This window comes from Salvia miltiorrhiza, chromosome 5 (genome assembly GCF_028751815.1).
Source record: "Salvia miltiorrhiza cultivar Shanhuang (shh) chromosome 5, IMPLAD_Smil_shh, whole genome shotgun sequence".
NCBI classification, from domain to species: domain Eukaryota; kingdom Viridiplantae; phylum Streptophyta; class Magnoliopsida; order Lamiales; family Lamiaceae; genus Salvia; species Salvia miltiorrhiza.
In genome coordinates, this window is record NC_080391.1 from 5322493 (window position 1) to 5346101 (window position 23609).

The 23609-nt window shown below is 30.6% G+C and overlaps 1 protein-coding gene and 1 long non-coding RNA gene across 3 annotated transcripts; one reads left to right on the forward strand and one right to left on the reverse strand.

The window, feature by feature from the left end:
- Positions 1-2381: 2381 nt before the first annotated feature.
- LOC130985421 (uncharacterized) lies at positions 2382-5535 on the reverse strand. Its single transcript, XR_009088964.1, has 2 exons — positions 4826-5535; positions 2382-2638 (listed from the first exon to the last, which is right to left on the reverse strand). It is a non-coding gene; the product is annotated as an uncharacterized LOC130985421 (long non-coding RNA).
- A 219-nt stretch (positions 5536-5754) lies between these two features.
- LOC130985414 (GDSL esterase/lipase At1g28580-like) lies at positions 5755-10344 on the forward strand. 2 transcript variants are annotated; one of them, XM_057908379.1, is made up of 7 exons: positions 5755-5892; positions 5978-6196; positions 7462-7730; positions 7821-8039; positions 9304-9452; positions 9534-9810; positions 9900-10344. In XM_057908379.1, the coding sequence occupies exons 3-7, from the start codon at positions 7505-7507 to the stop codon at positions 10115-10117; spliced, it is 1089 nt and encodes a 362-aa protein (XP_057764362.1). In that variant the 5' UTR covers positions 5755-5892; positions 5978-6196; positions 7462-7504; the 3' UTR covers positions 10118-10344. The 2 variants fall into 2 exon arrangements, with proteins under 2 accessions (XP_057764362.1, XP_057764361.1); XM_057908378.1 differs by lacking the exons at positions 5755-5892; positions 5978-6196 and having other exon boundaries at positions 6920-7730.
- The last annotated feature ends 13265 nt before the right edge of the window (positions 10345-23609 follow it).

Below are 23609 nucleotides of genomic sequence, written 5' to 3' on the forward strand. Positions count from 1 at the left end.
CTCACTCTAAGATTCGAACCCAAAATTGAATGATTATATTTATACATTACCAACAACTTATTCAACATTGTATACAGATTTATTTATAATAATTTTCATTCTCACAATATATGATCATTCTCATTATTAATTAAAATAAATAAATAAATAAATATAGGAGAGCAAGTATGTGGTAGTTCAAAAGGTGAAATGAAATTTTTTTGGTATAGACAAAAAAATTGATAAGTAGAATTCTTTTTCGTGGACAGAGAGAGTAATTGAAAAATATTCTCCTTTCGTAAACGATAAGTGTGTTCTTTTTATTATTTTCGTCCGTCCACAGTAAGTGTGGTCTTCTATCTAGAACATACAAATTATTTAGTCACATGCAGTGACGTAGCCAGACTTTTCAGTCAAGGGGGGCCAAATAATCTCTTGGTTCCAACTAACTTCGTAAATATTTTTTTTTTACCGTCTCAATTAAGATGATCAATTTTCTTATATGGAATAAATATATATAAGCAAAAAAAATAATTAATCACTTATTTCACTTTATTACCAAAGACACTTAAAATACTAAGTTCTTAAATTTTCTGTTGAAAATAAGCTGATCAACTTAGTTGAGACGAAGAAAGTAATAATCATAATATTATAAAAGACTCCGAATATTAGCAATTTCAATAAAATCATATTGCTACATTAGTTGCATACAAAAATAAAAATAAATATTCTACCATCATAAAATTTCTCTTCTATTTAATTTTCATGTTTTGAAATCGCTACATAATCGTTTCATTAGTACATATTTACAAATTCATCATTTCTGATGTATGATATTAGACAATCATTCGATAACGTATCTCATATACGATTGAGTAGAGAGAAATTGGAATTATCACTAAAAATAATACTAATATTTAGGGGTTATTGCCGGAAAATACATATAGTTTGTCAATTTTCTGGTTTATAACATGACCTTATAATTTGACCATAAAATACATCGATTTTCAATTTAATCGTAATTATAACATGACTTTATAGTCTGACCAGAAAATACACCAAGTTTCAATTTATTCTCAATTATAACATGACTTTAATTATTTAGATTATTTTTCATCATAGATGTATTAATATGTATTGTATTCATATTAAATTGTTATGTATAAAATACTATTAATCGATTGATTAATTTTTATAAAAATTAAGTTAGATGATTAATTATTTTATAATAATTATTTCATTATATATATATATATATATATATATATATCAAGATATTATATTGATGGTTTAAATACACACACACACACACACACACACACATATATATATATATATATATATATATTCAACACACAAATTCATATATATATATATAAAAATTTGATTTTAATATTCTATTAATATATTACATAAATTACATATATAATAAATATTTATTTATTTAAATTATGAAATTATAAAATATTAGGACCAATAAATAATTTAGGTACATATATAATAGAAACTATGTTAAAAAGTAAATAATATTATATATTATTTACATATAGATGTATATTTATCAAATATATATGTATATGTATAGTATATTGTGAGATGAAAAGGTAATTTAAAATATTTAATATTAAACTTTTATTATAGTACTAAATTAATTACAAGGTCATCTTATAATTGAGAATAAATTGAAACTTGATGTATTTTATGGTCAGACTATGAAGTCATGTTATAATTGCGATTAAATTGAAAATTGATGTATTTTCTAGTCAAATTATAAGGTAATGTTATAAACCAGAAAATTGACAAACTATATGTATTTTCTGGCAATAACCCCTAATATTTATGTATTTATTTAATATTAAATATAAAATTACTAAAATACCCCTAATGTTTTTAAAATTTTCAGTGGGGCCCAGTGCCCCCACTGCCCCCCTCTAGCTACGTCACTGGTCACATGAAAATTATTTTGCCTTTATGGTACTTTATTTCAGTCACATGCAAATTATTTATTTATTATCTAATAAATCAATTCGATGAGACTTTTAATTCATTTTGTACACATCTCTTATTTTCTTAAAATTCATGTCATTCCATCTACATATATCACAACAAATAATCGTGGATCAACAGAATAGTACTCCCTTCGTCCATGAAAAATATGACACTTTTATCATTTTGGGTGTTCGCAAAAAGTATGACACTCTCCATTTTAAGACACATGACCCCGTCACTTTTTCTTATATTTTATCCTTACAAACTGTCACACCCCAATTCTTGAAACAATAACTATAATTGGGGTACGACTCATCATTTAAAATGAACAAGGGAAAACCCTTGTGAAATCCGAATGAAAGGGTTAACAATCGGGTTTAGCCCATTTGGATGAAGAAAGACAGGTATTCAAGTGATACGAATCAATCAACAAACATAATAACTTCAGGATCACAAGTTTAGTGTCATGCTTCAGATAACCAACATTCACTGATCGACATATACTTGAGAGTCAATAGTCTAGGCTCAACAAAAGATATTGTTTAGAGTCACAACATAATAGGCCTTAAGTTAAGGAACAAAAGACAGATACTGGCTAGTTCTACAGCGGAAGTCAAAATAAGGAGTTGAACTCTAGCATCAGCTCTGCCCGTCATCACCAGCCATTAACCTGAAAAACATTTGAAAGTATTTTTGGGCTAAGTACTAATGTACTTAGTGGGCTGCAACTTTTAAAATATTTCACAATCTATAAGAGCAGTTTATCCAATCTTACTGACATGACATAGAAGGTTTTAAAGAGAAATAACTTCTAAGCATGTTAAAATATTTCATATATATATATATATATATATATATATATATATATATATTTGATTGCGCGCAGTTGTCACACTCTATTCTGTTACTCGCTGTGATCCCGGACCTTTTAGCCACTGACGGATCTCTGTCTCCCGCTGACTTAAACTGAGGGCGTAACCCAGACAAGTTTACTTTGACCTTGGGATGCTACCTAGGCAGGCCTCATATTTCTCATGCTCCGGAACACATCCAGCCGAGCACCCTTATAACGCCTCTAGTTAGTGCCCGATGGAGATCAACCCACCGAGTCAGCTAACAAGTGTACACAATTCTCAAACAACGTATTAGGTCATAAGAGAACCTCAATTGATTAACTGTACGAGCCTTAAACATGGTAGAGTGCACAAAAATATTTATTGGATAAACAGTTTGTATATAATGAAACATTTAAGCTCATTAGCTCAATCATACATTTGGAAAATAAGCCCACATGTATAGGCAATGCCTGTCGTTTAACGTTATCTCTGAATCGGAATAGCAGTGCTAATCCTCCTGACGCTCAAAGCCTACAAGAAATCTATTCTCAATAGGTCTCCTTGAATCTAATCTTAAGTCATGGTGTAGTGCTTAATATTCTATGATTCACTTAGCCGGGTTTTCAAAATTTAATGAATAAATAATTGAAAACATTTCTCTTGAGTTAAGAACACCAACAATATTCTTACTCATCTTTCTTTTGTAATTGGAATTATAAAAAATCAATTAAATCATAAATACTCTTATTGCAAAATAAATGCAATTTCATGTCATGCTTAGCATATAATAAGTAATTACTTAAAAATTGCACATAATAATAATTTAATATTTATGAAAACTAGTCTTTGAATAAATTAATTAAACTAATTAATAGTTCAATTAATTAAAATAAGGCAGCCCAATTAATTGAATTAATCAAGACAGCTCAAAGTTTTTAAAATAAAACTGACCCAAAGGATATTTAAATAAGGGCCCAACTGAAAATAAACCAATCAGCCCAACTGATTTAATAAGGTAAAGGCCCAACTGAAAAATTAAACAAAAATCGGCCCAACACAAAAGCCGAACCCTAGCCCAACACCCAATTCCTATTTCCCTTCCTCTCCATCAGTCACGCACTCACTCAACTGCTCCTCACTCTCAACTGATCGTCTCTCTCTCTCGACTGCTCTTCCGCCGCGGACGCTCGCCGGAGCAAGCAACGACAGGCTCCACCTCCTTTTTCCCTTTTTCGGCGACTGCAACGACAGCCACCGCCGTCTCTTATCTCCCTCGAAACTTTCTCCGATCTCCCTCTCTATCGGTCTCTGGCTAACGCGCCTCCAGTCGATGAAGGATGCCGCCTTCATTTCTACCCAAACCCGGCTCAGAGCGGCGACAAGGCCCTTGCCTCGCCGTCTCTCCCTCAGATCTCCGGCCGACAGCAGCAGATGAAGCAGGCTGTCGTCGATTCTCCCTCGGCTCTCTCTCTCAAAATCGAAACCCACACCTCACTCCGTCCGAGTCGTCTTCCTCCTTGGAAACGGTGAGATCGCCGCTCCCTTCCTCTCTACTTTGCTCTCCCTCCGTCCGTGGCCGGACGACAGCAGCAGGGCCGCCGCGCCCAGTCCTCCCTCGGTGAAAACTCAACCACCGCCCCAACCCATCTCTCTCTCTCTCTCTCTGTGACAGTGGCGAACCACCACCACCACCACCAGACGGACAGCAGCGATGAGCCGTCGCCGCCTCCCTCGATTCTCTCTCATCCCCCCTCAGTCAGCCTCCACCCTTGACTCGACTCAACACAACAAGATTGAAGGCAGGGGACAAAATCAAAGCTTCAATTCTACCTTTTCTTTCTTTTCCTTTTACAGACATGCTCGAATGTAAAAATTATTTTACACCTATATGAACAGAGTGCAAATGTAATGTATGTATGCGTGTTTTCCGTTGTTAGGCAGTTGAAATTCTTCACTCATAACATGATCTGGGTTTCTTAGACGAATGTAAAGTGAGGCAAGTAGGGAGTTAAAAATGGCACCTTTAGGAAATTCGTATGAAATCTGGAGTGATTGGCTCTGCACTTGAATTCTTGCTGCGGAAGAGAAAGTCTGAAAATCTTGGATATTGAGAATGCCAACTGAAATTGGCTTGAACATGCTTAAGCAAGGGAATTTGACAGCCTGCCCTTAGGCATGGCTTGAAACTGAAATTGGGGCTAGTAGAGTGGCTGCAGCAGGGTAGGGTGGCTGATGGGAGAGATGAGTGTAAGTGAGTTGAGTGAGGATTTGACATATAAAATCCCTCAGGATAAAATTATCGAAATTTTAGAAATTCTCCAGGGTTTGCTAATTAAAAGCTCGTGAAAATGCTTGAATGCTGAATTAAATAAATATGCAATGCATATAAATTTAATAACTAAATTTACAAATGCTTTTGTAAATCACTTTTGTTGGAATTAAAATAAATTCTTTTTCTCAATCCGGCGTGAATCATCTTAAATCTAAGTTCAAAATTATTCTAAACTTTGCTCGAGGAAACGGGGTATTACATAAACACCCTTTATTTACAAAAAAATCATCTTTAATTTAATCTGAAACACTCATTTCAAATTATGGTGGGACCATTTCTCCACTACGTATATAAAAATCACCATTAATTTTCTTAAAATATGTGGCAATAAAAAGTGTCATACTTTTGATTTTTGGTGGACGGAGTAAGGAGTAATAAATTGCTGGGAAAAAAAATACCATAACGATCGATTTTGAGGAATCTCCCGTATAGCATTAAATAGTATAATGTCCATACGCTGCTCCACACTCTATATATTGGCAGCGATAACTCCGCCACTGTCAATGGATCTTTTTCCAAGAAGAGGATGAATTACCCATTCGTTATTATCCTGATTTTGGTATCACGAAGCAACCACGCTTCTTCTGCGTGCTTCAAATCCATCATAATTAAGCTTCGGCGATTCACTAGCAGACACCGGCAACTCAATCCAATTCGCTCCGTCTCAAGCCGCCGCGGCGCCACCCTATGGAGAAACTTTCTTCCACCGTCCCACGGGGAGGTGGTCCGACGGCCGCCTCGTCATCGATTTTACCGGTTCGCATCCACACTCTCTCACTCGGCTTATTTTTCTTTCACCATAAATTGTTTCATCACTCATATGCACCTTCAAAATTTGCAGCTGAGGCTCTGGGGCTTCCATTTGTGCAGCCATTTTGGGGTCCGAGCAGCAGAGGCTTCGACGGTGGTGTGAATTTCGCGGTGTCGGGTTGCACGGCGCTGCCGGACTCTTTTTTTGCCGAGGAGGGGCTCCAGATTGATCTTGCAAGTACATCCCAAGCTGCTCAATTGAGTTGGTTTAAGGAACTATTCTTGCCCAAGTTTTGCCACACACCCTCAGGTAATATTCTTCCCCAAATTTTCCTAGAATTTTTTTTTATGACATTGAAAATTAAAATCATGATCAATTTCTATGCGTGTGTTTACGCGCGCCGCGTGTGTGTGATTTTATGAATGATCTAGTTTCAAGTGTTTAATATACATACGCAGAATGTCCCCAAGGGGTATGAATTCGCTGTATAAATGTATGAATTGTGAAAAATAAATTTTTGTTACCTTTAATATTCGAACTCAGGACCATAATCCATCCAACAGGATTACGAATCAACTGTAGATCTTGATGATCTAAGGGCTGAAAATGATTATTATTTTATATCTTAATAAATACTCTTATTTTAGTCATTCCATATATATATATATATATATATATATATATGGAGGGGCTACGGTAAAAACAACTCTTAAAATAAAAAAATACTAACCAACAAAAATGTATGAATTCTATGTAGAACACGTATGAATTCGTTGTGTAAATATAAAATAAGAACTTTCAGCCCTTAGATCATCAAAATCTACGGTTGATTCATCACTTTATTGGATGAATTCATTATCCCAAGTTCGAATCACATAGGTAGCAAAAAATTATTTTTCGCAATTCATACACTTACACAACGAATTTATGTGTTTTATTTAAAGTATCACCAAAAAATAATCTCTCCTTTGTTTTTTCTCTCTCTCATCTTTATTCTGTCATTTTATAATAAAAACTGTATTTTCATTATTATATAGATATAGATTTGTATTTGTGTTATACTAAGAAGTTGAAATAATAAATAGTACTTCCTCCATTCCAATATAAGTGGCTCAAAACTTTTGGGCACGAGAATTAAAGAGAATGTGTTAAAAGTGATAAGGGTCACACTTTTTAAAAGATTTGAAATCTCAAGTCTATACAATATAGCGCAGAAAATCTGACTCCGGATAGTGATCGTAGAAATTCTATACCTATCTCAAGTACGTGCAGTCTTGAGATTTAATTAGTCTATAGTATTTTATTGATTTGCTAAAATATTTTATAACTAATTAATTAAGAAACATGTCTTGTAAAAATAATGTCTTAATTATGAAACCATAGTTGCCGACAATTTGTATGATCTCAATTCATAGTTGATTTTTTGTTTTTAATGCAATGAAAGGAATGTTGCATGAAAAATATATGACCACTATAATAAGTAATAATAATAAAAATAGATTGAGACCCGAATATCAAATGCCTAAGTCAAAAATAAATATACATACGCTGCTCCACACTCTATATATTGGCAGTGATAACTCCACCACTGTCAGTGGATCTTTTTCCAAGAAGAGGATGAATTACCCATTCGTTATTATCCTGATTTTGGTATCACGAAGCAACCACGCTTCTTCTGCGTGCTTCAAATCCATCATAGGCTTCGGCGCTTCACTAGCAGACACGGGCAACTCAATCCAATTCGCTCCGTCTCAAGCCGCCGCGGCGCCACCCTATGGAGAAACTTTCTTCCACCGTCCCACGGGGAGGTGGTCCGACGGCCGCCTCGTCATCGATTTTACCGGTTCGCATCCACACTCTCTCAGATCACTCGCCTTATTTTTCTTTCACCATAAATTGTTTCATCACTCATATGCACCTTCAAAATTTGCAGCTGAGGCTCTGGGGCTTCCATTTGTGCAGCCATTTTGGGGTCCGAGCAGCAGAGGTTTCGACGGTGGTGTGAATTTCGCGGTGTCGGGTTGCACGGCGCTGCCGGACTCTTTTTTTGCCAAGGAGGGGCTCCAGATTGAACTTGCAAATACATACCTAGCTGCTCAGTTGAGTTGGTTTAAGGAACTATTCTTGCCCAAGTTTTGCCACACACCTTCAGGTAATATTCTTCCCCAAATTTTCCTAGAATTTTTTGATGACATTGAAAATTAAAGTCAGGATCAATTTCTATGCGTGTATTTACGCGCGCCGCGTGTGTGTGATTTTATGAATGATCAAATTTCAAGTTTTTAATATACATACCCACAATCTGTCTCAAAAAAAATAATATATATATATATATATATATATATATATATATATATATATACATACTCAGAATGATGAGACTATTGATTGAGAAATATTCTTTGATTTCCACCAATGATTGACACCAAAAAGATAAGGTTTCTAATTTTCTATCAAGACAATACAGTGTAGCATTTGCAACCGTAAGTACGTGCAACTGCACGCACGCCACGAAGTAATATATACATATAATTGATACTAATTCAATTTACATAAAAAATTATAAATATAATAAAAAATATTGTATATATGAGTTTAATACATAAAAAATAAAAAAAATTCACAATAATACAAATTGACATTGTCAAAAAGAAGAGGGATTGATCTGCAATAATCAGTTTAGGTAATCGTGCGGCTCATATATGTATATATATATATAAGACTATAAGAGTGTGTAGCTGAGTTCATAGCGTAGAATGTTGGATTAAATTTTTAATTAATCCAATTAGTGGACAAATATATATATATATATATATATATATATATATATAATGTAAATAAATATTATCATATTATGTATATATTAAATATTACTAGTATTTATTATTTGTTGAGGGACCAAATAATAAATATGGATAACTTGAGAAGTTATATATATGGGGTCTGGTCCCCGGGAAACTGTATCGTTCTGTATTCTTTTTTCCCATAAAAAGAAATAGGCTAAAAGAAGATAATGTATTCCTGGAAGATCAAATCTTCATACAGAATTCGTAATGGTTTCAGGTTAGTGATTCCGGTTTAATTATTTTCAGTTTATCATCATAGATTCTGGTAATTACATGAATTACTTCAAACATAGAATTCATCAACACACACGATTACCTGAACTGATTGCTCTCAATAAAACATTACCACATAAATCAAAGTCTCATTTCTTATTTCTGCAAATATATATGCTTTTAAGAGTTGCATGAGATTAGGGTTTGTAGAATAAATGAGTGTTTAATTAGTTTGATCCTTGATCAAGTTTGCGATATCTTGCGACGTAAATACTAACACACTGTGCACACGAATACGTACTGTTTCATCAAGTTGATATCCTAATTAAAAGTTATGAATTGAAAATATTGATGCAGATTGCAAGAATTTCCTAGAAACCTCATTGGTTTTGGTGGGAGATATAGGAGGCAATGACTACAATTATGCATTCCTCCAAGGGAAAAACGTGGAATCAGTACAATCAATCGTTCCTAAAGTTGTTAAAGCAATAAGCTTAACAATCAATGTAAGCAACAACCCTAACTGAGCAAACTTATCAAAATTCGAATTGATGATAAATTGAAAATGTATCTTTGATGTAATGCAGGAACTGATCAAGCTTGGAGCTACGACATTAATGGTTCCCGGGAATGTTCCTATAGGATGTTTGGTAGTTTATCTTACTTACTTCAAAAGTTCAAATCAGACATATTACGACCCCAAAACAGGTTGCCTCAATTGGCTGAACAGGTTTAGTCGGCTCCATAACAAAGTGCTTCAGACCGAACTAGAACGCATCCGACAACAGAATCCAAACATCAACATAGTCTATGCAGATTATTACAATGCCGCAATGCAATTTTATCATTCCCCACAAAAATATGGTTGATTCAAACACTAATAATAGAAATGGTTAATTGCTACAAGTTTTGGATGGAGTGACTGATTAATGAGATATATATATATGTTGCAGGATTCCCAGAAGGAGGTCTTGTAGCTTGTTGCGGCACTGAAGATCATCTCTGCGGAACTGAAGGATCCAAGACGTGCGAGGATCCTTCGTTGTACGTGAGTTGGGATCGTCTCCATTTCACTGAGGCAGCTTACAGATTGATAGCAAATGGTTTGTTGCGAGGAACTTTTACCATTCCTCCGCTCAATACGTTTTGTGCTCCGACTTCAGATATATAATGTTGCCCAAATTATTACTAAGGCAGCTATTTTCTTTGCTTCTAGGAGTTAGTAATTTTTCATAAGAGTTAGCGGGGATAGAGAATTTATTAATTATTGCTGTGATTATTTATGTGATCTCTCGTTAGGATTGAATTAAACTGGTATTTTAATTTAGTAGAATAATTGTACGTGTGGATTTAATTAACGTAATTGCATTTCCAATTATCAGTATTATTATTCTTGAATTTTTGTTATCTGATTTTATTTATTTACATTGCTTTAGTTCATCACTATTCCTTTCTTTGCCTGAATATTAAGTGAGTATTTGTTTTAAATTACTCATTGTGTTTTTATTATATCAGTCTCCGTAGATACAATATTCGATTTGCTATATATATATATACTATGATTACGTTATATTAGTTGCAGTTTTTAATTGTTAATAAAATAGTTGTCAACTTTTTGATAGCTCTTATAATTTTAAAAAAAGAAAAACACGCTGGAATACTGCACGTCTGTATCCATCCAATAATTTTGTCTAATTACTACAATTTCGACGGATGAATCTAAAATATACCAATCAAATGTCAACCATCCAAGTCTGAAACAGCACCAGCCAAAACAATAATCTAATCTAATTCAATGAAAAGTAGTACCATGAAACCATTACCAGGAGCAGAACCGATCACCTACCCACCGTGGGCAAACATAACGTGCCCACCACTGATGTGGCAATGTTAATTAGGAAGGAGAATTAATAAATCTTACTCTAATTATAATTATCTTACTCTAATTACAATTGCCACATCAGTGGTGGGCACATTATGTTTGCCCACGGTGGGTAGGTGATCGGATCTGAGGAGCAGGAGTATTTTAGAATCTATTTCGATCTATTCTTAAAATCATCAATCAAAATAACAAATAAGATGCAGATATTTTTAATAAAAGAAGAATATCAAATTTGGAAATAGCTAGAGGATGAGTAACTAAAGTAAGAAAGATCAATTGAAAACCCCAATTCGCATGGAACACACGACCCGCAACTCAAAGAACAAGGCAATAATTAATTTATGTACTTGACTTTTCTTGTTTTATAAACACATGCAACTGCAATTAAAATAAACATAGAAATGCTCGTGGCTCCATGATCTATCTTGCGAATTTGTGAGACACAAATCCAAGACAAAAGGGTTCTCTAACGTGAAAAAATGAAGCTTTTTGAGGGAAGAAGTTATTTTATTAATATTTTTAATTAAAGGTTATAAGAGTAAAATAATATGTCATCCGTCCATGAAAGAACTTTATAGAAGTGAGTGACACGAGTTTAATTTATGAAAAATGTTGTTAAGTGTATTGAGAATGGAGAAAAAATTGTTGAGTGTATTAAGAATGGTGAAGAAAATGTTTTAATTAATATTGGGAATGATGAAAATGTGAAAAATAAGGGTAAATGAGATATTTATAAGTGGTGTGGTATATTTTAAAAGTAGGTAGGAAATTATTTTGTAGACGTCCCAAAAAGAAAAAATAGAAAGTTCTTTCGTGGACGGATGAAATATAATTATTATTATTTTTTTTAATTATAGTGGGTAAAATAAAGATAATAAACAAAATCATTTTTAAAAGTATTTGTCAAAGTGGTCCATTATGAACTTAAACAAGAACCGTAGGTGTATTTATATGGTCCAACGTGGTTTAATTTCCCTAACCCCAATCATTTAATTTCCCTAGACGACAATAAAATAATTAATATTGATGTTACAATCGAAAAGTCTTAAAAATCTAAATGAAAATATCGGAATTGAAAGTTTATCATGCAATTATTAATTTTAGCTCAAAGTTCCTAAATCATTATATACTTCATCCCTCCCACTATTATTGTTCCAAAATCTTTGGACACAGTAATTAAGAAGAATATGTAAATTGATTGATAAAAGATGATAGCACCCACACTTTTTGAAGAGTTTTTTTTTTTTTTTTGAGAAAACACTTTTTGAAGAGTTATTTATTAGTACTTGTTATGAAAATGAGACAACAATAGTGAGACAACCCACAATGGTAAGTGGGACAACAATAATGGAACAGATGGAGTAATATATTACGCACCCGATCACCCTAGCTATAACTTAAAAATAGAACAAACCTTTTTTTCGAGGAAAAGGGAAGTCAATTCATATATTCAAATCAAAACGAGCAATATTTAAAAATAAAGTTAAAAAAATTCAACATTCAGATCATTACATCATTAGAACTAATAGCTAATTTAGTTAGTTCATGTACCGCTTTATTAGCGTCTAGCTCGCCACACATGATAAAAATAAAAAACTACATATATTATGAATATGTTGAAAATTTTCCCAAAAATCATCACTCAGAGCTTTAGATCCCTTATATGTGTCATAGAGCACATGAATAGCCAAGATAGAGTCCATAAACATAATCACCGGTCAAGCGGTCCAAAATCTGCTTCAAAAACAGAATTTAAGCGGTCACACTTCTTGTTATGTAAATGTTGCACTTGCTTTAGACTTCGAACATGTTGTCGTTTTATTTTGATCTATTTTCTAACACAAACATCTATCACTGAGTGGTAAGAGTTTCAAAAATGTTTCCAACTTTAATGAGCAAATTGTAACAATAAGAACAATTGAGTAGAATAGTTTGCTCAAGAACTAGACTTTGCATTGCAAGAGTGGAATGTGTATGAGATCTCAAATAAGAAATAACTTGAAGAAAGGTTTAGAGATATTATGGATTTATAAAATTCCCTTCTTCAAAAGTTCACTGTTGAGTACTCCATCCGTCCCACGAATTTTGACACGTATTCTTTTTTAGGTCGTCCCACGAATCTTGACACATTTTCAAATAAGGTAGTAGTAATAATTATTACCTTCTCTCTCTCCTACTTTATCACTTTTATTAACTTCTCTCTCTTACTTTATCACTTTTATTACTTTCTCTCTCCTATTTATCACTTTTATACTTTATTAACTACACACTTAAAACACTAATCTACGACTCCTTAATTCCGGTGCCGAAACCAAATGTGTCAGAATTCGTGGGACGGAGGGAGTATAATATAAGATGTGACACTGGGGTATGCAACAAGGGCTAGGGGCACAACCGGACCACCGCCAACTACTTTTTTTCTTTCTTTCTTATTCTTATAAAATTGTTAAACTGTCGAAAATTTGGGGAAAACATTATATAAAAATCTTTATTACCAAATTGATTCGCATGAAAAATGACTTTTCAAATTTCGAACTCAATAATTAAAAAACAAAATATCAATTAAAGATTTTTTTTTTTTTTGCATCAGCCTCTAAGTGTATTATTGTTTGTAGCCTTATATTATTGGGTAAATTGCAAAATAAGTCACGTACTTTGACTCATTTTTTAATTTCAACATCACTTTTAAACATTTACAAATAAGTACAAATTCTTTAAGTTTTTGCAATTGGGGCATCTCGTCCCAATTTACAATCTCTTTTTCTCTTTTTTTTTTTCTTGCAAATAGTTGTGTTATTATTGTTATAATTTATTTATTAGTATATATCTCCACATACATTAGGTTCACTTGCTTCTCTGGTGTCGTCAATGTCGTAGTTCAAGAAGTGCAAAAATTTGGGGGAAACCTCAATTGTAAAAATTTAAAAAAATTGGTATTTATTTACAAAGGTTTAAAATTAATGTTGAAATTAAAAAATGACGCAAAATTTATGACTTCTTTTGCAATTTACCCTATATTATTTAAATATGATGAGTAGGTTAAAAAAGTTTATGGCGTCAAAGAGAAATCGAGAGGTTATAAGCGTCAAAGATTAATTAAAATATCTTTACTATTTCGACAATGTGCTTTATCTTCTTGAGATTACACCGCACGCATACTCGTTATTATTATTATATTTTTTATTATTTATTATCATTTATTATTTTACTATTAATATTATTTATTTATGTATTATTATTAAAATTATTTATTTATTATTATTATTACTTTTATTATATTATATTATTATTAAAATTGTTTTATTATTTTTACAATTATTATTATTTATTATATTAATAATATTAAATTATTTTACTATTATTTATTATTATTATTACTATTAATATTATGTATTTATTATTATTATTATTATTATTATTATTATTATTATTATTATTATTAATTATATTATATTATACTCCATCCGTCCCTGAAATAAGTTCATCTTTTTTCTTTTTGGGATGTCCCTCAAATAAGTTCATCTTTATTTCTTTTCATTTTTGGACAACTACCCCACCACTAATAATACTTTATTTATTCTTAATTTTCACTTTTTCACCACTCCCAATAATAATTTTAAACACTTTTTAATTTTCACATTCTCACCATTCTCAATACTAATTATAACATATTTTTCTCCACTATCAATACACTTTACCATTTTTCCTTAAAATTCGTGCCGTCCCCAAAGAGGAACTTATTTTAGGGACAGAGGAAGTATTATATTATTATTTTATTATTTTTGCAATTACTATTATTATTAATTATATTAATAATATTAAATTATTTTACTATTATTTAATTAAAAAAATAAACTTTTATTATATATAGAGTAATCTCATATCCGTGGAAATACATAATATCATGGGGAGGAAAGTAATGACTAATCTCATATACATAAGAATAAGCATTCCATCAAAAATGACGATTCCATTATAAAAACTGTAACAACCATAGTTCATAAAATTGAGAATGAACGCATGAATCACTATTTCATTCCTGCATACCAGTCAGTTCCTTTAAATATCTAAACAAAAATAAGACAACATGATTGTGTTATACGGAGAAATCATAAATATCAATTGTGTGGTTATTGATTAGGTGGGGGTGACCTTGGCCATAGCTTGTGGCATGGCATGTGCGGAATATTGGAAGATTTTAAGTTTTTTTCTTCTTTCTTTCTTTATGGTATAGCATGCATGATTAATGTAAGTTATACGTCTAGTTTAGTAAATTATATGTGTAGTGTATTCAATTGTTTAATTAAATTGATTAATTTAATATAGTGATAAATTAATCGTAGATTTTTACAATTTGGAGTAGGAAATAATTCTTAACTTTTATTTTATCTAATACGACTAGGTTAAAATAAAAACTGGTTTCAAATAAATTATAAAAATAAATTAATGAGCTATGCATATGCTTTACAATTATTAATTAAACTAATAAAAATAAAATTTGATACAGCTAATGTAATTTATACAATAATATAAAATAAATTGACTATGAATTCGATATGTAACATTATAAATTTATTGTGAAAAATGATGAATTACGAAAAAGTAATAGTAAATTTTTGCAGCCTATGACATTTGAATCCTCGACCAATAATTAGTTCAATAAAGCCATGAATTTACCTTATTTATCCCAGAACATATCTCAACACATATTTTGAAATTTTAATAAGCACATAATAATATTGAACTTCCTTTAATACTTCAATAGTATCTATCAAAGATAATTGTATGGATAAAAACATATTAATAGAAAATAAAAGAGTTGTCATTTTTAAAAATCAACAATAATTTTGAACAAATTCAATTATGAATTATTTTCTTTATCTCTTCTAACTTTTTATTCAATAAAAATTGGATTATTTAATATTGAATTGAATTTTCATTCATGTAATGATGAAATAAATATTTAAAATTAAAATTAAAATTAAAATTAATAAAATAATAATATCTAATAACATATTTTTTACATATTAATTAGAGGTCATTTCACGAGCTTTCATTCAAGAATCAAGATGTACATTAAATATTTTATCTAACACATACTTACTTGAATTAAAATGAAAAAATGGATTCTATCTATAAATAAGAAAAGAAAGAAATAAAAGATTTAAATAATATATTCCACAACAAATTAATTTGGTGGGTTTGTGTTCATAGTTAGTTTAGTTATAGACAGTTTTTATTTTTATTTGTAAGTGTAGTTAATATATCGAGTTTGTTTTAGTTGTCGGCAGTTTTTCATTTTTATTTGTAAGCGTAATTAATATATTGAATTTGTTTTGTAACTGCTCATTTTTTCCAATTCCAATTATATCCTTGCAATTGAATTTATTTACATTTACTTTGCTTTTTTATATATAAAGATATATATATATATATAATTTTATATAGGATAAAATAAGATAACATACCACACACCCACATTTTAGAATTAAAGTAAAATTTAAGATAAAATCTAACTTTATACGTAGGCTATGAAATTTTCAGGCAAAGATTTTCGTAGGATTTTTTTTTTTGTTTGCTTAATTCACTACAAATAAATGTACACCAGAAAATGTAAATATGCATACGTCATACGTGTATGCATTTATGCCGAATACTTTTTCCCAAAAGTAATTTGGTGGAAACACCTTGGGAGTTGGGACAACCAGCAATAATTTTAAAGAAAACGTCCACGTGTTCGAATTTGAGTGGGGAACCGTGCCACAGTCATACCCGCATATATTACCATCTCTCTTGCAGATTTGAGTGGGAAAAAGTCCAAGTCAAAAAGGTTCAAGCTTTTCCCTAAACCTGGGCTGGAACAATGCAAGCATTTTGAGGGAAGAGGTTATTTTATTAATATTTTTAATTAAAGGTTATAAGAGTAAAATAATATAATATAATTATTACTACTTTATTACTATTTTTTATTAAAAATTATAGTTAGTAAAGTAAAGCTTATAAGTAAAATCATTTTAAAAATTATTTGTCCAAGCGGTCCATTACGAACTTAAACACGAACCGTACGTGTATTTATAAGGTCCAACTAAATTATGGGTGTCATTTAATTTCCTTAGACCCACAATAATCTAATTTCCCTAGACCCACAATAAAATAATTAACATTGACGTTACAATCGAAAAGTCTTAAAAGTCTCTAAATGGAAATCGAAATTAAAAATTGATCATGCAATTTAATTAATTATAGCTCAAAGTTCATAAATCTCTATATAATTTATTACCCACCGGATCACCTATCATTTAAAAATAGAAAAAAAAAAATAGAGGGAAATGAAAGCTTATGTATTCAATTCGGAACAAGTAATATCTAAAAACTAAGTTAAAAAATTTGACATTAAGATTACATCATTAAAACTAATAGCCAACTAGTTAGCTCATGCATCGCGGTATTAACATCTTGCCGTATATGATAAAAATAAAAAACTACATGCTTATGAGCATGTTGGAAAGCTTCTCAAAGATCGTCAGATCACTCGGAGCTTTAGATCCCTTATTTGTGTCGTAGAGCATATGAATAGCCCCGAGAGAATCCGTGAACATCTGGTCCCCAATCGGATTCCCGAGCAAAGTCCTAGCAATTATATTGCCAGTCGACCTACTCCTAGCAATTATGATAGACAATTTATATCTAGTTTTTCTTATATTGTTCATCTAAAGGTGGACACCGAAGACGATTAATGTGCCCATTTTCTACTTTATTCTCTTTAATCTTTATAATATCAAATGTTAACCTTTTAAATCATAGGGATGAATTTAAATTCTTTTTTAACAACTATTTAAGCTTTTAAATTGTCACGCTTCCTGTTATGTAAATGTTGCACTCACTACAAAAAAAAAAAAAAAAAAATCGTTGATTACCGACGGCGAAATGCCGTCGGTAACAAAAGACGGCCGCCGGTAAATAGTGTTACCGGCGGCGTTACCCGGCGGCAACTCGCCGTCGCTAAACGGTTCGTCGACAACGCCATTACCGACGGCGATCGGCCGCCGCCGGCAATTAACGGCGGCGAAGCCGCCGGCATTTCCGCCGTTAAATACCGCCGTTGAACGGCGGAGACTTGTCGGAAAATTACCGACGGCATTTGCCGTCGGTAATTAGCGGCGGCGAGATCACCGTCGTTAATTTCCACCGGACGGTGGTGGCGCACACGCCGGGGTTGTTCACGATATTACCGAGGGCAAAATGCCGTCGGTAATTACCGACGGCATTACCGACGGCACTTGCCCTAGGTAATATTTTTTAATTTATTTTTTTAATTTTATTTTATTTATTTATTTTATTGTACATCCACAATTTATTTCGGTATTTATATAGTATTGCATAATTTAGACGAACTTCCCAGTCGGTCACCCATCTTAGTTGTGCTCTAAGTCAAGCACGCTTAACCTTGAAGTTCTTTCGAATGGTCACCAGTACAGAACACTCGTATTATTGATATATATAGTATCAATTAATTCATTTAAAGTCTATTTCAATATACAATATCATATATATTCATAACCTTAGAATATGTCGAGATGATATACAAAAAATGTTGTTAATTACGGATTGGGCTCGTTTCCGTTCTTATTTTTATGTCGGAAAAATATTTATTAATTAATTTATTATTAATTTTTGATTTTTTTTTTTTTATCAATCTAGTTTATACACCATTCATAACCTTAGTGTTGATTGATGAGTGAATCACTAATCAAATTAACATTCTTAAGTTATAATTATAAGTTACTTACTAAGAATCTTGAATTCTTAGTAATAATATTAGATTAGTGATGATTGATGAGTGAATCACTAATCAAATTAACATTCTTAAGTTATAATTATAAGATTCTTACTAAGAATCTTGAATTCTTAGTAATAATCATGGATTAGTGATGATTGATGAGTAAATCACTAATCAAATTAACATTCTTAAGTTATAATTATAAGATTCTTACTAAGAATCTTGAATTCTTAGTAATAATCTTGGATTAGTGATGATTGATGAGTGAATCACTAATCAAATTAACATTCTTAAGTTATAATTATAAGATTCTAATTAAGAATCTTGAATTCTTAGTAATAATCTTGGATTAGTGATGATTGATGAGTGAATCACTAATCAAATTATCATTCTTAAGTTATAATTATAAGATTCTTACTAAGAATCTTGAATTCTTAGTAATAATCTTGGATTAGTGATGATTGATGAGTGAATCACTAATCAAATTAACATTCTTAAGTTATAATTATAAGATTCTTACTAAGAATCTTGAATTCTTAGTAATAATCTTGGATTAGTGATGATTGATGAGTGAATCACTAATCAAATTAACATTTTAAGTTATAATTATAAGATTCTAATTAAGAATCTTGAATTCTTAGTAATAATCTTGGATTAGTGATGATTGATGAGTGAATCACTAATCAAATTATCATTCTTAAGTTATAATTATAAGATTCTTACTAAGAATCTTGAATTCTTAGCAATAATCTTGGATTAGTGATGATTGATGAGTGAATCACTAATCAAATTAACATTCTTAAGTTATAATTATAAGATTCTTACTAAGAATCTTGAATGCTTAGTAATAATATTGGATTAGTGATGATTGATGAGTGAATCACTAATCAAATTAACATTCTTAAGTTATAATTATAAGATTCTTACTAAGAATCTTGAATGCTTAGTAATAATATTGGATTAGTGATGATTGATGAGTGAATCACTAATCAAATTAACATTCTTAAGTTATAATTATAAGATTCTTACTAAGAATCTTGAATTCTTAGTAATAATATTAGATTAGTGTTGATTGATGAGTGAATCACTAATCAAATTAACATTCTTAAGTTATAATTATAAGATTTTTACCAAGAATCTTGAATTCTTAGTAATAATATTAGATTAGTGTTGATTGATGAGTGAATCACTAATCAAATTAACATTATTAAGTTATAATTATAAGTTTCTTACTAATAATCTTGAATGCTTAGTAATAATATTGGATTAGTGATGATTGATGAGTGAATCACTAATCAAATTAACATTCTTAAGTTATAATTATAAGATTCTTACTAAGAATCTTGAATGCTTAGTAATAATATTGGATTAGTGATGATTGATGAGTGAATCACTAATCAAATTAACATTCTTAAGTTATAATTATAAGATTCTCACTAAGAATCTTGAATTCTTAGTAATAATCTTGGATTAGTGATGATTGATGAGTGAATCACTAATCAATGTAACATTCTTAAGTTATAATTATAAGATTCTTACTAAGAATCTTGAATTCTTAGTAATAATCTTGGATTAATGATGATTGATGAGTGAATCACTAATCAAATTAACATTCTTAAGTTATAATTATAAGATTCTTACTAAGAAGCTTGAATTCTTAGTAATAATATTAGATTAGTGTTGATTGATGAGTGAATCACTAATAAAATTAACATTCTTAAGTTATAATTAATAAGATTTTTACCAAGAATCTTGAATTCTTAGTAATAATATTAGATTAGTGTTGATTGATGAGTGAATCACTAATCAAATTAACATTATTAAGTTATAATTATAAGTTTCTTACTAATAATCTTGAATGCTTAGTAATAATATTAGATTAGTGATGATTGATGAGTGAATCACTAATCAAATTAACATTCTTAAGTTATAATTATAAGATTCTTACTAAGAATCTTGAATGCTTAGTAATATATTGGATTAGTGATGATTGATGAGTGAATCACTAATCAAATTAACATTCTTAAGTTATAATTATAAGATTCTTACTAAGAATCTTGAATGCTTAGTAATAATATTGGATTAGTGATGATTGATGAGTGAATCACTAATCAAATTAACATTCTTAAGTTATAATTATAAGATTCTTACTAAGAATCTTGAATTCTTAGTAATAATATTAGATTAGTGTTGATTGATGAGTGAATCACTAATCAAATTAACATTCTTAAGGTTATAATTATAAGATTCTTACTAAGAATCTTGAATTCTTAGTAATAATATTAGATTAGTGTTGATTGATGAGTGAATCACTAATAAAATTAACATTCTTAAGTTATAATTATAAGATTTTTACCAAGAATCTTGAATTCTTAGTAATAATATTAGATTAGTGTTGATTGATGAGTGAATCACTAATCAAATTAACATTATTAAGTTATAATTATAAGTTTCTTACTAATAATCTTGAATGCTTAGTAATATATTAGATTAGTGATGATTGATGAGTGAATCACTAATCAAATTAACATTCTTAAGTTATAATTATAAGATTCTTACTAAGAATCTTGAATGCTTAGTAATAATATTGGATTAGTGATGATTGATGAGTGAATCACTAATCAAATTAACATTCTTAAGTTATAATTATAAGATTCTTACTAAGAATCTTGAATGCTTAGTAATAATATTGGATTAGTGATGATTGATGAGTGAATCACTAATCAAATGAACATTCTTAAGTTATAATTATAAGATTCTTACTAAGAATCTTGATTCTTAGTAATAATATTAGATTAGTGTTGATTGATGAGTGAATCACTAATCAAATTAACATTCTTAAGTTATAATTATAAGATTTTACCAAGAATCTTGAATTCTTAGTAATAATATTAGATTAGTGTTGATTGATGAGTGAATCACTAATCAAATTAAGCATTATTAAGTTATAATTATAAGTTCTTACTAATAATCTTGAATGCTTAGTAATAATATTGGATTAGTGATGATTGATGAGTGAATCATAATCAAAATTAACATTCTTAAGTTATAATTATAAGATTCTTACTAAGAATCTTGAATGCTTAGTAATAATATTGGATTAGTGATGATTGATGATGAATCACTAATCAAATTAACATTCTTAAGTTATAATTATAAGATTCTCACTAAGAATCTTGAATTCTTAGTAATAATCTTGGATTAGTGATGATTGATGAGTGAATCACTAATCAATGTAACATTCTTAAGTTATAATTATAAGATTCTTACTAAGAATCTTGAATTCTTAGTAATAATCTTGGATTAGTGATGATTGATGAGTGAATCACTAATCAAATTAACATTCTTAAGTTATAATTATAAGATTCTTACTAAGAATCTTGAATTCTTAGTAATAATATTAGATTAGTGTTGATTGATGAGTGAATCACTAATCAAATTAACATTCTTAAGTTATAATTATAAGATTTTTACTAAGAATCTTGAATTCTTAGTAATAATATTAGATTAGTGTGGATTGATGAGTGAATCACTAATCAAATTAACATTATTAAGTTATAATTATAAGTTCTTACTAATAATCTTGAATGCTTAGTAATATTGGATTAGTGATGATTGATGAGTGAATCACTAATCAAATTAACATTCTTAAGTTATAATTATAAGATTCTTACTAAGAATCTTGAATTCTTAGTAATAATATTGGATTAGTGATGATTGATGAGTGAATCACTAATCAAATTAACATTCTTAAGTTATAATTATAAGATTCTTACTAAGAATCTTGAATTCTTAGTAATAATCTTAGATTAGTAATAATCAATGTTTAAATTTTCACTTGTATTTCAATATATATTTGATTTCAATGTTTTTGTATTTTTATCTTTGATCAATTTATTAGATGATAAATGAAAAAAAAATTAAAAAAAAAATTAAAAAAAATTAAAAAAAAATTAAAAAAAAATTTAAAAAAAAAATTAAAAAAAATAAAATTAATTACCGACGGCAAATGCCGTCGGTAATTAGCATTTGCCGTCGGTAATTAGCGGCGGAAAAATGCCGTCGGTAACGTTGGCCGGACGGCGGTTGTGCTATCGCCGGATGTCACCGGCGGTGGCGATTAGCGGCGGCCGATTGCCGCCGGTAAATACCGACGGCAAATGCCGTCGGTAATAAATAATATATATGTATATTAATATATATTTAAATTAGCGACGGCGTAACCGCCGCTAATTAGCGGCGGCCGTTTTGCCGTCGGTAATTCGCCGGTAATAGTCAAAAGGCGGGTCGCCGTTTTTGCCGCCGCCGTGCCGTCGGTAATTGCCGGCGGCGGCGCCGCCGTCGGTAGTTTTCGTCGCTATTTGCGCGTTTTTTTGTAGTGACTTACTTTCAAACGACGAACACATTGTCGCTTTACTTTGATCTACTTTCTAACACAAACCTCCATTATAGTCTGAGTGGTTTCGATCGTGCAGAGTTTTTGGTAGTGATTGTGTTGAACAGTGAGTATATTTATAGAAGAAGCTCGAGAAAAAGTTGTTGGAGAGCTCGTTCAAAATGTCGGCGGTTATTGGGATGTAGCCATCGATTCTGCAATATCATACACAATCTTCGGAACATGTAGATTGTTTGGAGATTTTTGTTAGACAAATTATTGTTAAGTTGAGTACTTCAATGGCCTTGAATTTAAGTACTTCAGTTAGCTTGCTAGCTGACTTCTCGTTGGTCGACTAAACCTTTGGACTGACGGTAAACTTAAATTGACTAAGGACATGTTTGATATTGGCTAATACACTGTATTAGCTAATTTAGTACATATCAGTCTAGTGTTTGGTAGGAGTATTATTTAGTAATAATGCGGATGATCCGGTTTAATCCCATGACCCAATATTATTAATCTAGATTTCTTAGGATTAATAATACCACCTCCCCCCTAGGATTAACTTAAACCAGGATATTCTGTATTTAGCCATGATAGCAAACACCAACTCAATATTAATA

Coding starts and splice junctions, on each gene's coding strand:
- LOC130985414 (XM_057908378.1), top strand. CDS start 7,325: ATGAAAGGAATGTTGCATGAAAAATATATGACCACTATAATAAGTAAT. Junction 7,731..7,820: donor CCTCGTCATCGATTTTACCG/GTTCGCATCCAC, acceptor CAAAATTTGCAG/CTGAGGCTCTGGGGCTTCCA. Junction 9,453..9,533: donor CAATAAGCTTAACAATCAAT/GTAAGCAACAAC, acceptor GATGTAATGCAG/GAACTGATCAAGCTTGGAGC.